General features: G+C 39.5%; 1 protein-coding gene across 9 annotated transcripts in view; it reads right to left on the reverse strand.

Annotated features, from left to right (window-relative positions):
• Positions 1–15,482, reverse strand: part of sash1a (SAM and SH3 domain containing 1a) — a 402,788-nt gene that overhangs the window by 63,859 nt on the left and 323,447 nt on the right. The window contains exon 1 of one of the 9 annotated variants that reach the window (XM_017493870.3): positions 693–1,112. The exons of the other annotated variants lie outside the window; for them this stretch is intronic. Coding sequence (XP_017349359.1) covers positions 693–788 — 96 coding nt within the window. The 5' untranslated portion in view covers positions 789–1,112. Of the gene's footprint in view, positions 1–692; positions 1,113–15,482 lie in introns of those variants that run through there. 9 annotated transcript variants of the gene reach the window in all.

The raw sequence follows: 15,482 nt of genomic DNA on the forward strand, positions 1-15,482 counted from the left end.
ATGTAGTAGGATTACTAGAAGTAGTATATCATGGTACATTTTAACTGGTACGTTTACACTCTCTTGTACATTTTCACAACATCCAAGTGACTTGTTTACAGAGTTTGTTTACATGGTTTCTTTGTAAAGAAAAGCTCCCTCTCCTCCTTAATAGAGTTTGTCTAGATAATTTTTTTGCACTGTACTTCTTATTTTTTTTACTGTATTAATGTTATCTGTATTTTTTTTATCTATCTATCTATCTATCTATCTATCTAGATATATTGTTGTAAATGATCACACTGGTACTCTGTAGCCCATCACGCGCTCTCTCCATAGACAAACGCCACACTGTAGCTCAATGTATCATCTCACAGGAACGACCAAATCCCCAGTCCACTCACCCAGCGCAATTTCTTCTCATGAAGCCATGTACATGAACAGCACACAAGTGAAGAGGAAAGTTTGCTGACCTGCGCTTTGGATGCAGTGAAAACAAGCCTGTAATGTGATGTGTGCAGCCCTGATTTACATGCACACCCTCACGCGCACTGCAAGGACAATCAAGACCCCTTCTCTATAGGAGCTATAGGAACACTATAGAAGTTTACTTGTTACTTTCCTGTCGCACCCCCTCCCCCAACTCAATATAAGTGTGTGTGTGTGTGTGTGTGTGTGTGTGTGTGTGTGTGTACTCGGGGGGAACGACTCACCAACATCCCCATCACGTCGGACCAAAGCTGGGTGAAGCTATCCGATACACCGCCTCCGGCTGCCTGAGACTCCTGAGAGCCTGGGTCCGCTTCCATGTTCACAACAAAGCAATTAACTTTTAATGAATGAACTAATTAATTTTAATCTTCGATGCTGTGATTTCGACTCCACAAACTGCGCACAGGTGTGTACATTAAGCTCGTAAAGAAACCCCTGCTACAAAAGGCTAGAAAAAAAAGAGGAGAAAAAAAGTTTAACAGTTTATGCGCATTAAAATAAGTATGCGCTTTATAATAAGCCTGTTCAATGATAACAATCCAAATCCAGGGTCGATTCTGCGATATTCCATTTGTTGCCGGTTGTTTTCCATGAGAAAGCACGGGTGTAAACACTACGGTTCACAAACTTTCAAGCGCTTCTTTGACATTCACGAGCTGCGACGCTATGCGCGCGCTGATCCTCTGTGCCGCTGGCGCGAACCATTCCGACTTTAGGGAGCCGTTTTTCATACAAAATGTCCTTAACAGTGATAATCTTAAAGAAAAAAAATCATCAAAGTCGATTATAAACAGCTAAAAAAAAAAAAAAAAAAGAGCTAACGAACTACGAAAAAAATATCCAGAGACAAACGCGACTAAGTATGTATTTTCTAGTGTTGTTGAATTCTTCACGCTCCCCTCCTAGAAAATGGACTCGCCCAACCCCAGTCACTCCTTTCCCATTACGCAGTAAAGCTCGCGCGCTGCGTGTCTCCTGCTGACCCTGCTGAGCTTTTGGGACGTTTCGTTGTTATTATTTTTGAAAAGGTAGCCTATTGTGCGGCTTTCCTGGGTATAACACGGCTGTGGCGCATGTTCATACAATGGAACAAAGTGACATTTATCCTTTCACCGTCTCCAAAATAAAAAGCGTGTGAGAAAAATGTCGGCGTGTGAGGTCACCTAGGCCTTTTTATTACAAACACGCCTGAAGGGGTTGAATGGGTGATGTGCAAAAGTAAGCGATATACATATTAGAGGCTAGTCATGAGAAGGAAGTAAGTCTTTGGTACATTAGGTTATCAGGTTGCACATAAACAGGTCAAGACACATTCTTTTACTGATGTTCAGTTACGTAGTGACAAACCACTCCAAGTGGAGAATTATTAGGGGCTAAAGCAGAAATCTTTGGGGCTACAGGCCAGGTTACGCCACTGGATCTGACAACTCAAACCACATTTGGACGTGGTTTGGGATGCATATGGCCACATCACTTTTATAGAGTGAACGAGAAAGCGTCCCTGATGGCTACAAAGAATCGACTAATTGACTGTCACTGCCCTAGCCGGAAACTCCTAGACAGATCCACTGTTAAGCATTGAATGCCAAGCACAACTCTTTTCCACCAATCTCCACTTCTATTACGAACCCATAACATTCTGCAGGGACTTGTGGCTAAGAAAGCAGTTGCTTTTCAAAGCTTCTTTCGTCGTCTCATCTGCCGTTCAGTTATACGTTAAAATAGGATTTGCAGGACATTTCTGCCTGGAAACAAATGCAGCAGAAGGCTGATGTAATAAATGTTGGTGACACACTTCCTCCAGCGGAAATGATGTATGAAATCCAAATGCAAGTTGTCACAGGAGACATGTTCGTAATGCCTGGTGTGACTGGCTATGCGTCTAAACTGTCCCACTTGTAATCGGATCACTTGAGACAGATGGTTTTGCCAGATGTGAACAAGGCCTATGGTATCCCAATTCATGTCCTACACCTTCAGAGTGCGAGAATGTGAATAGCATCATCGCCTCACAACTCCCTGGTTCGATCCTTAGTGCCAGTTACCGTCTGTCTATTTGTGACTGTATAGGTTTCCTCTGGGTTCTCCAGTTTCCTACCACTTCCTAAAAACCTACCAATATATGGACTGACTAAGATAAGTTGCCCCTAGGTGTGAATGTATGTCTGCAAAAAGGACTCCCCTCCAGAGTGCATTTCTACCTCGTGCCCAGTGTTCCCGGGATAGGCTCCGGATACACCACGACCCTGACCAGGATAAAGAGGTTACTGAGAGAGAGTGAGTAAGAGGACAAATGTCCTGTGTCACGCTGATGTCAGTGTGAGTTGACGTCTGTACTGAAAGGGACTTGCGTCATTACACAATTGCAGTGTACAGTATGGGTGGAACGGCTCAAACCAACACCAAACATATGGTAAGTCATAATACCTGAGTACAGCTTTATATTTTCAAAGAAGATGATGTTAAATGACATCTAACTGCATTTGTAGTACAACTATTAAATGATCTGAGAATCCCTCATAGCATTCAGTGGTTTAACAAAGTCATCGCACTATCCAGGGTCACCCAGAAGACGATGGGTTCCCTTTTGGGGTTAGGGTTAGGGCTAATTAGATCATTAATCAGATCATCTTAGGCTTACAGCTCTGCCTTGCTCATTATACATCTAAATATAAATCTATTAATAATATGTAATAATAAATATGTATCAATAATATGTTTGATGATAAAAATACTAAAGAACTATAATTGAATTGAAGTACTGTATGTAGAAATATAGTTAGAAATACTGTATATTTAAGCACAATCTTTAAAAAGCTGCACCCTGGCCTTTTGTTTCTGAGTCTTGGTTTCTCCTTGTTTAATTAATTTAGAGCCGTAGACCTCCAGTTAAGAAAGTTGAGTTGACCGTAATTAAAAGCTCTAAAGAAATGCTGTACATGGTGAAACGAAATTGAACGACCTTGATTTTAACAGGCACTAAAGGTGGAGCAGACACTGACTGAGCACAATGTTAAATGTATTGAATAAAGAGAAGCGAGTGAGTGGATTTCTGCCGTTATTCCCGGTTAGTGTAATGAAGAAACCATGCTTCTGTGTGTCTCTGTCGTTCTTTCTTTCTTGCCAGAAAAACATTCCCCCAAGCAGCAGCAGCTGTGTAGTCTCATGACAGAAATGCACGAGAAAGAGAGAGAGAGAGAGAGAGAGAGAGAGAGAGAGAGAGAGAGAGAGAGAGAGAGAGAATGGGAAAATAGGTTGATAAAGAGAAAGTGAGCATGTGTGAGCATCTGAAAGAATTTCTCATTTGTCACACTTAGGCCAGGGAATTTCAAAGATCTCTATAAGTTTAATACATCATTTCCTACTTATGTATTTTTTTTTTTTGAAAGAGAGATGTGAACAGAGAGCCAGTTAGCCCATCAGTTTTTATAAATGCATCCAGTTTCTTTCCTTTTTACGCACCTTTTGAATCTCAAATGATGTCTGATACAGACCATAGGATACATACAATTATTACCTGCTTTTGGTTAGGGCAAGTGTTCATTTCAAACCCTTATCACATGATACACATTCATCTCCCTCCTAATTCCCACAAAGCTCTGAAGCAGAGAAGAGAAATGTCTACAGCCTTGAGCCTCTGCAACAGCTGCTTAACAGACTTGCACACATGTGTACATATGTTTGATTCAGGCCAGGAATATCTTATTAGGTAACCCTCCACAAGCCACCGAATGAAGCAAAAAGTTTCTTTCAAGAATTCAAATTAAGAGACAATTATAAATATATACTGGTGAATCTCAAAAAATGTAAATATCATGGAAAAGTTATACATCACGGTTGAGTTCTCGAATCTGATTGGTCAGCAGTTCATTATTTTCGGATAACTGCACATTTACATATTAACAGTAACATGAACGATAGGTTTATATTAATGCACTCAGTCTAGTGCATTATCGTTTCTATAGGCAGTCCCTCCAGGATTTCATGATTTTGCAATCACAGACTTTAACGCAAAATCAAGCAAACTCTGAAATATTCAGAGGAGCTTGCAATTTCTCTACTGCAGATTTTCCACAGAGTTGGTCTGTGACGTGATCACGACGCGCATTCAGCCAAAGCGCCCTTTGATTCATGTGCATTGAACATGAGTACAGCTAATAGGTCTCATTTACCAACATCACTGCGAAAGAGCATGCAAAACAATTTTGTGCAATTTCAATTTCTCCAGTTCAAGTAGTTTTCTGCACAAAAAAGCACAAAAAATTTGCAAATGTCATCACAAATTTGGGAAAAAGCAGAAGCAAAATCAAGCATTTTTGGCCGCAACAATCACAAAAAAATCCATGAAATCTTGTTCAGACTGTATAGTAACAGCTCATACACAAGGGCTTGTACACCAGATGCTCCACATAATCTAAGACTAATAATTCAAAAAAAAAAAAAAAAAAAAAAAAAAAAACTGTGTTGCACTTTGTAGCAACAAGTTTCCCAGCTCAGGAAAGTGTTCAGGACAGATGAGTTTACCTTTTCAGGTTTCTTTGTTAAATGACAAGCTGCATTTTTTTTTTTGAGAGTGAGAGAAAGAGAGAGAGAAAGAGAGAGAGAGAGAGAGAGAGAGAGAGAGAGAGAGAGAGAGAGAGAGAGACAGACAGACAGACAGACAGAGATAACAGGAACTAACTTGTCTCTTGGATGATTCAAAACATTAAACCTAACTACAAACTGTTAAAATATAAAACTGTAATCATTGGCAAATTGCTGTGGAATAAGCAGAATAAAACACTCCAGACAATAATACCAAAATAATCCAAATTCTTGTCCATGTTAATCACACTTCCACTACATTAGTCAGAGATTAGACTGAAAAAACTCGGTTGAGTATTCCATTAATAACCCCAATAGACAACAAGCAAAAAACCTGAAGCAATCTGAAAACCTGGGGAATTGACTTTTTTTTTTAACTGTAGCATTTGAACTGTTTGAATACAGTCTATCCTGTGGGATGTAAAAGATAAGACAACAATGGAGCAGTGACCCTCCTGCCCTGTTTAAACACAGAGGTCATTGCTCAGTGAATGACAGGCCCTTGATCCTCTGTGTGTATGGATATGTGTTTGCGGTGTTCCCTGCTGACTAATTACACACTCTCTCCCGACAGGATAAGGTTCCATTGTTGAAGAATCTCATGTGTGCTTCTTAACCTGTAGAATTTTAACTCATAGCCATTTAGGATAGGCCAGGAATGTAGAATTTAACTCAGAATTGGGGCAGGAAGTGCATACACACTCGCACACACACACACACGCACACACACACCAACTGTACTTGAGACTATATATATAAATATATATAAAATAACACAACTATCACATCTGTAACTAATCCCCTCCCTATAAATATGTCCATCTGTCCAGCATTCAAACATGGAAAATCCATTTCACAAGACATAACGTGACTATTTTAAGGTATGCAGTGAGGTCATGCTGAATTTAGTTCTAGACATGTTCAGAGCATGAACCTTGTGTGTGTGTGTGTGTGTGTGTGTGTGTGTGTGTGTGTGTGTGTGTGTGTGTGTGTGTGTGTGTATGTACCAATGTTTCTTTTCCAGTCAATTGAAGCCAGAACTAATAAAAGACTGATTCCTCTTGCAAACATTCCATTCGCTTTTCCCCACCATTTGAACTTCCTTTCTTGCCTGTTTCACCATCTAAATGCATTAGTTCATCCGTCTGTCTCTTCTCTGCACCTGCAGCCCTGATGATACACACACAGTGGCTCTCTTGCAAAGCCCTGATTGCTATTCCACTGAGGGGCTAGCTCAGTGGAGGAGCCATTTTAGCCCAATTCTGAGCAGCGGTTCTGTTTGGGGTTGAACCATGGCGCAGACTCAGTGGACAAAATAGCCAAAATACATTAGCTTACAGCATATAGGAAGGAGGAAAATAAGCAGCTGCATCACATCAATGCACAAAATGTCACAATCTGATGTTTACTTTGTATTTTATCAAATAACATCATTTTCTAACAAATCTATGAGCTGAAATATTAACAGTACAAAAGATTTGTGATAAAAAAAATACATTAAGCCCAGTGTTTTCCCATGATGACTAAATATAGTATTATGTAAAGCCAGCAATGTCTCACTCACCATTTTCATGTTATATTAATGAGCAAGTCCAGTGTAGAATAAGTGGAGATGTTGGTGCAAAGGCTGCACTTAAAGTTCCAGAATGCAATGCAGCTATATGCCACTGTTGTGCTGAGTTACAACAGTGACTGGACATAGTTAGTTATTGATCTACAAGATGATAAGTGTGTGATGGCTTTGATGGTGGTATTAGCATGAAAGTTAACGCTTTGGAAGCTGATCAGTTTGAGCAGAATGAAGCTGGACGGACTCAAAGACTAAAGCGTTGCTGCATTAGGCAAAGATGAAGCAAGGGCTACTGTAAATCCCACTGGTACCACTATCAGCTAGTAGTGAATGACAATGGAAATAATGGGGCTCATTTATCAAGCTGGATACAAACGGATCTTTGGATCATAAATTGTTTGTAGGAGCGTTTAGAAAACAAATTTGGTATTCATGAAAATCCTGTAAATTTGGAAAAACGTTCATATCCTACTTGCGCTCCTGAGTGTGTGTACATTTACAAATAAGAAGACTAACTAATGTATACCTTGACTCGATTGACTTCAAATCATATAATTTGCAATGACATACTGCACTTTTATATCTGGAATATACTGTTGAGGTTAAATTGCTTATTCTTATTACATTTACAGCATTTAGCAGATGCCCTCATATTTTGAGATACTGGGTTTTTGATTTCCATGAGCTGTAAACCGTAATCATCAAGATTAAAACAAAAAAAAGGCTTGAAATATTTCACTTTATGTGTAATGAATCTAGAATATATTAATTCCACTTTTTGAATTAAATTACGGAAAAAAAAATAATTTTCCTTTTCCACGATATTCAAAATTTTTGAGATGTACCTGTATATCCAGGTGGGATTTATAGAAGAGCTTTGGAGTCTCGATCAAAAACACATCCTCATGTTAGTTCACTAGGTCAGGGACTAAGAATAGCATTAAGAACAATTTGTTAAAAACAATCATTTTATTACCATTAATTAATGAATATAAAAAAATAGCAATATGTCATAAACAAATGGCTCCTTTGTTATTAATATTATTAAATATTTTTATTGGCATAGAATGCAGTCAGAATATCTTCCATTTCTGCCTTTCAGACTTTACCCTGAACGTTCATTTTGTGCTCCCAGCTGTCTGTGCACTTCGCCATTTATGGAGTTTTGTGGGCGTCACTAAATGCAAACGATATGTGTCAGGAACACTCTTTGTGCTTTATGGGTGATAACACGTGCGCGAGTAAGGTGGAAATTTTAATTTAGTTTAACTTATTTAAACACTTTACTTTAGATTGATAAATGAGTCCCAGTATAGGTAATTTAGGACTCCGAATTTAATTACAAATGAAATTTTAGATACCATTGAAGATTACATGTTAATTATAAAATTAATTAATATGCAAATCATATTAATTAAGGGTGGATTTTTCCTTTAAACTGTGTTGCCTCTGCAGCTACAGGAACAAATACACTTGTTTTTGTTTTCTACACAGTGAGGTCAGACTAGTGGCTTTATAAATAATATACTGAAATTAGTTTGCTTTTTTTTTTTTTTGGCTCACTTAGTTTACTTTTTAGTTTAGTTTACTGTAATATTCCTGGTTCATAAACTCATAGAACCAGAAATGATGCAGTCACTTACTTATCTCTGTTATGGTGAACTGAGATGTTTTGTTATGACAGACAGAAACACAGTAAACAGTTAGTGGGTGTTTTGTCTATGCAGCATGATTGTGTAATCAGTGCAAGCTTCTCTGTGCTTGTTTCACAATAAGCATTCCATAAGATTTACAGATATGATCTTGGGGGCTTCTAGGCCTTGAGATAAAGCACTCAGATTATTTCTGGGAACCAAACACCTAAAAAAATCTGTATTTTGTCATATTAAATGCCTTATGATTTTTACGGTCCAATAGGATTTGTTTTTTATGTTGTTATATGTGGACCTTCTCCAAATTGTTGCCACAATTTCAGACGCACAAGAATGTCTTTGTATGCTGTAGCATTAAGATTTCTCTTCATTCTAACAGTGAGGCCCAAACCTGTTCCAGCATGACAGAGCGAGCTCCATGAAGACGTGGTTTGAAGAGGTGGGAGTGGAAGAAATGAAGTGTCCTGCACAGAGCCCTGACCTCAGTCCTGCAGACTGCACCCCAGGTCTTCTTGACTGACTGCTCTTGTGGCTTAATGAACACAAATCCCCACAGCCACAAGCACATACGAGTATGATGGTCAGGTGTCCACATACTTTTGGCCATATAGTGTATTTCCAAACCCTTGTGTTAATTTTTTTTAAATTAGATGCATGCCAAAGATGTGTAATGTTGTAATGTATAAAGTCTACACTGTAATCTATTCAATCTAAAATAGGCTTTATTGCTGGCACCCTGTCCAGGGTGTACCCCGCCTCGCGCCTGATGCTTCCTGGGATAGGCTCCAGGTTCCCCGTGACGCTAAAAAGGAGTAAGCTGTAGAAGATGGATGGATGGATGGAATAGGCTTTATTAGCTTTAGACAATGTACAGCTTAAGTGATCAGGACAGTCAGTTTCATAGGTTCTGCTTATGGAAAGTACCAACCTGTAGTAGTCAGGAAATTTTTAGAGAACTGTCTGTCTGTTTAACACTGTTTGTGTTTTCGCATGCAAGTTCAATCCAAAATGTACTGCATGAGTTCTTGTTTTTTTCATTATAAGAACATCATAAATCTCTCAGTACACAGAGTAGGACCAGCAGTCTTATTCAACTTTGAGGTGCAACACTGCCCTCTATGGTCAAATTATATATATGCAGTCAGCATAAGTATTATAAGCAAGACCAATAATGTGAATGGTATTTAAAGCTTTAGGATTGTCTTGTGAGGCAAATTTCACACGATAAACTAAACTTTACTGTATTTGCCATGAAGTTGCCCGCATACAAGTGAGACACAAAACAAAACAAATATTCCCATACTGCTTTTCCACTGACTTCACGGACGCAGTCGATTAAAAGCTCAGCTTTCCCCTTGCTAAGACGCCTTATGAGAAATTCCAAGCAGAAGGCAGTAGGGCCAAATGCTGGCCCTGTTCAGCCCTGTGTGGGATTACACATCGTCACATGAGACAGCTGCAAATGGTGCTGTCCAAGAGATACCGAGCTAGGTCAAGACATACAAACAACACAACCACACCCTTATCACACAGCCACTGAGGCTCATTTTCATTTTGATTGTACGCTATGATTATTCAAGCTAGTCCATTTTAACATAAAGGTCACATTATGATGATCAACATTACCACGATCTGTAACAGACTCACTGCTGGTGGTCAAGATCTGACTCAGGAAAGCATTAATGTAGTACATGCATGCTTTAAAAAAGTTGCTAGAATTGTCGATATCCTCTTCACATAAAGTCTGTATGGGCCATGTGTAGCCAAGTTTACAGCTCCATGCAGACCAGCAGGGTCAGCCAACCAGATGCTAAATGTTCTCATGTCATTGCTTCCCACCCACAACAAACAACTCTCACCATAGAGCTTAAACCACCGGAGAGGTCCCACTATGGACCACAGGAGTGTTTCACACACTACAGCTTTACCTACAGCCAAGCAGAGAAGCACACAGATTCACAAACTAACACGGCTTCACTCATTTAAGAGCTGGAAAACACACACACACACACACACACACACACACACACACACACACACACACACAATCGCTTATATATGGAAATTGTAATTTGGGCCACTGGAATTCCCCATGACTTATAGCCCACCCATTTCTGCTTAGCAAAGCATAGTTTACACTGAAACACATAGACACTCGTCCAAAACACATCAGAAACCCATTACAAATATGTCAGAGGGAAACATTCTTTTCGCATGTTTATATCTCAGCAGTGACCCCAGTTACCTCTCATGTCCTCTAGTGAACAAGCAAACAGATACAGAAAACGGATTTAAAGGAATACTCCGCCATTTTTAATTACTAATATCTATCTAACACATCTGCACCGTATGTCTGATTACCAAGTACAGAAGTTTCAACATAATTCTTTGCATGAAGAAAAGAAACACTATTTACTTAAAACTGATTTATAATCCAAGTTTAAGGACAGCTGTAAATACCATCAACAAATGTAAAATACAGACAGGTGAAAAACTACAGGGGGGTAAAAACAACACAAATTGCCTCATTATGATGTCTTGCCACTAGGAGCTGGTCAGAACACCTTCAATACAAGTCTCTGGGGAACTGTCATGGAGGAATGAACACTATTCTTCCAAAAGATATTGCCTGAAATGATGTTTTGATGATGATGATGATGAGGAGGAATATGGTTTTGATCATATAGAGCACTGTGTAGCATGTTAGTCCCCAATCTCCCACAGATGCTCAGTTGGGTTGAGATCTGGAAACAGCAAAGGTCACCACATATGTACATCATCTCCATACTTTATAGGGGGCGGAGTCATCCCGAAGGAGACCACTCCCATTAGAATGTTTCCTCATAGGGTAAAGCTGATCTGTCTGAATAACTTTTATTGGTTTGCAGTGATTCTTCTCTATAAGGCAGACGTAGTCAAACTTTGTTCCTGTAAGCCCATTTCCTATTTTAACCCATTTTAAATCACTGTACAATTATAATTAGCATCAAATTGAATTGTAAAGTGTTAGATTTTAAACTTCATTGTAGGTCTATTTAATGTTTTTTCCCCCAGCCTGTTTTCAACATTTTCCCTCTTTTTTACTACAATATTTTTTTGGCTGAAATATTTCAGTGGCACCCCTATACATTTAGTTAATGTAGTTAACTGATGTTATGTACTTACATTTACTTCAGATGCACACTGATACACTTTATCTCACATTAATGACTCTCGATTTTCTGTGACAGAAAGCAAGAGCGCCGCATAAGCACATCTGTCATGCCGAGAGCTCAAAACACGTACACAACTGTCAGTCATTCTGGATTCACATGTCGATTCTGCTGTTTTTATCCTGTGGGTGGGTAGGGGGACTGCTCTTTTGGCATATTTTTGTGTTCAGCAGTTTAAATACAAAGCTCCTTCACAAAATGTCTAAGATTGGCAGGTCTGAAACAGTCATTAAAAAAATTTAAAAATTCTTCATCTCACCCATGCTCCACCTGCATGTTTTTTGCACCCCACATTTTGAACACCTCTGCTCTAAGGGGAAAAAGTAGACCCGAAGCATGGCAGCAAAATGTCCCCAAAGCAAAACAGAGACGCCTGTAATTTGTCACATGCTGACACCTTTAAATTTAAAGCCTTCAGAATGAGTCAGTCTTACCAAAGCTGCATTCATCTGGTTTTATCTGGTTTCCAACAGTGGAGTAGTACAGTAAACTTACACTTACTATAAGATGAAGGTTACATATAAAACTGACAAGAACCACCTCTCTGAAAGGATCCGTTTTACAGATTCAGCGCTCAAATCAAATGCAAATTCAACTGCTCTTTGACTTTCATTATAAATGGTTGAGTCAACAGGTTTCCTGTTCTTTAATTGCCACATTATTGTTTGTAATAATAGCACACACACTTCGCACCAAATTCATATTAGCTTGGAAAACTGTGAAGTATTCCATTAAGACATAAGAAATAAATGGTTTAACTTTTAATAAGGAAAAAGAGAAAGATTGGTGTGGGCTTTTAAGGAGAAATGAGCAAGATCACAGGGTTAGTGGTGGCATTACATGTAAAACTACTCTTTAATAAGATTCAGTTAGTGCCAATTTCTCTCTTCACAATATCCCACACACACTCATCCATCTGAGAGATGGAGAGAAATGGGGAGTGGAGAGGGGCACAGAAGCAGCAGGTGAGAAATTGAGTTAAGCCAAGCGCAAAGAGAGAGACAGAGGGAGAGAAAGAGAGAGAGAGGGAGGGAGAGAGAGAGAGAGAGAGAGAGAGAGATTAGCTTGAGGCTGCTGGCAGTGGACTGAGTTTGTATGACACATGTCTGAGAATAGTGAGTTATGAGTTATGAGGGCACAAATCTCTACGCTCTAACACACAGCAGCAGCAGCAGCATATGCAAGCCTACTGGCATCATCTGGACATCTATACCACCTCACAGAATGTCACACTAGTACACACTGACATTCACACCTCCACCTAAGCATTTTCAATACACATGTGAGCATTAGTTTATAAGGAGACATTTTCTGAATACAGTGTGTAAACAGTGTGCTACATATCTATCTGTATATGAGCGTGGGATTTTGTGTGTGTGTTTGTGTGTGTGTGTGTGTGTGTGTGTGTGTGTGTGTGTGTGTGTGTGTGTGTGTGTGTTAATGTTGGACTGATCCTCTGCCTGAGGATCCTAGAGCAGAGCCAAAAAGAAGAGTGAATGGACCACGGACCAGAGTGCTGTTACAAAGCAACAAAATCTTTCACTCCGAGCTATATGATAGAGACTTACAGGGAGCAGTCACTAACTCCTGCACAGTAGCTGCACTCAATTGTGAGAGAATTTGAAAACCAATCTGGGATGGGCAAAAATGCTTTAATATGTATCCCAGCAAACATGAGATGTCTGCCAGACATGTAGATAATTGCGTCGGTCAGTCCAGGACCATATCTGAATGGCGTGTAAATCAGGTTCAGGATCTGGATGTCTGACAACCACCCCTCTTGGACGTAGATATGCAGTTCAATATTTGAATGTCTGGCTAGGAGGTTTTTTTTGGACATCTGTGGACGTGCAAGACAGATGCAGGAAACTGACACGTGAAATGTCAGTTCAATTCAAAAGTTGTTGTCAGTTGCGGTGAGTGGTTGCCTGTCATAGCATAATGTTCATGTTGCTGTTATTGTGTACTGTCCAAATATTTGGACAAATTGTTTGATGCTTTGAACATTCAGAAGGCATCATAAAAAGATGTCATAAAAACTTTCATTCTGCCTCTTCAGGGGACATCTTTTCAACATGCGACAAGACGAACAAAAGACGTCTGGACGTATTTTTGCTCAATGGGATTTTAGTACATAATACAAATTGAACATTGAATGACAAACGGAAGGTGCTTTTAATATATCTAGCCATAAGGCTTGTCTGGTTGAATTACACCAAAATCACATGAACATCACTTTGTATGACGTCAAGATAAACTTAAAACTTGGTATTATGGGCTTCCACATGAAGCAACCTAAAAGCGCTCAAAGTATTGTTGGCCGGGAGTCACGAGAGCAATAATGGCCAGATATTGGAATATTGGAAATGAAAAGGTTTCATTATTGGTATATTAAGAATACATACATCCTCAGTCCACATTTCTTCATAGTACAGCTTGATGTAATATTTAGGGTGTTGAATGTTTTGAATGTGTGGTTTATAATTTTCCACTTTTATACCAAAACCCCAAAATTGTAAAACATTCATTCACTACTGCATCTCCAACAGACAAATCTCTTCTCCAGAACCAGAGCTATAAAACCCTCACTATTTACACACCAGAGTTTAATGACTTATGGCCAGTGGTTTTAATAATAATACACAGCACTCAGAAAGCACACAGCACTCCCATAAAACAAGCCATGTTTCAGTAATAGCAGCTTTGATGACAGGCTAATGACATTTCCCTGTGTATGTGGCTGAGGTACAGGGGCATACAGATTTGAGCTTCACTGTTAAATATTTTTGGCACGATGCTAAGAATGCAAACACAATTTAATGGTCGAATGTCTTTGTGTTATATTAACTAGATATATTTATGAACCATAATGCCATCCATTTGCAATACAGACCAAGTTAAGAATGTGTTAAGATGATTTCATTATAATTAATGTCAAGATTGTTTTAAAATTCCACATTAGAAAAAGTCCCAGAAACACGAATTCACTTCTCCCCTCATGAAGAAATCCAGATTTGAATACTCCTGCCACTATACTTTATTTTGGTTTATGAATACTCTTGAATATTTGAATAATCTACAAGAAAAAGATGAACTCAAGGCTTAAAGTGGGGATATCTGTGAGATATGATCCCATTAAATCTAAATAACTCTAAAGAAAACTCAATTAATTACCCATCTGACCCATCGAGGCATGGACTCCACAAGATCTCTGAAGGTGTGCTGTTGTATCTGGCACCAAGATGTTATCAGCAGATCCTTTAAGTCCTGTAAGCTGAGAGGTGGGGCCTCCATGGATTGGACTTGTTTGCCCAGCACATCTCACAGATGCTCAATTGGATTGAGATCTGGGGAATTTGGAGGCAGAGTCAACACTTTCATGTTCCTTAAACTATTCTTGAATAATTTCTGCACTGTGGTAGGGAGCATTATCCTGCTGAAAGAGGCCTCTGCCATTAGGGAATACTGCTGTCATGAAGGGGTGGACCTGGTCTGCAACAATCTTTAGGTAGGTGATACGTGTCAAAGTAACATCCACATGAATGCCAGGACCCAAAGTATCCCAACCAAACATTGCACATAGCATCACAATTCTTCCGCCGACTTGCCTTCTTCCCATAGTGCGTCCTGGTGCCATCTCTTCCCCAGGTAAGAGGTAAGCGACACACACACACCTGGCCATCCACATGATGTAAAAGAAAACATCTGGGTTACGCATGTAACCCTGTTCCATTTCAAAGGGAACGAGACGTTGCATTTAGCATAACACTATGGGAACGCCGGTCGCGCTCGAGTGGTGCTACCATAGTGTTATGCTAAACGCAACGTCGAAGTTCCGTTTGAAAGGGAACATGATTCATCAGACCAGGCCACCTTCTTCCACTGCTCCATGGTCCAAATCTGATGCTCATGTACCCATTGTAGGAGCTTTTGGCGGTGGATAGGGGTCAGCATGAGCACTCTGACCGGTCTGCAGCTACACAGCCCCATACA

This window comes from Ictalurus punctatus, chromosome 2 (assembly GCF_001660625.3).
Source record: "Ictalurus punctatus breed USDA103 chromosome 2, Coco_2.0, whole genome shotgun sequence".
Lineage (NCBI taxonomy): Eukaryota > Metazoa > Chordata > Actinopteri > Siluriformes > Ictaluridae > Ictalurus > Ictalurus punctatus.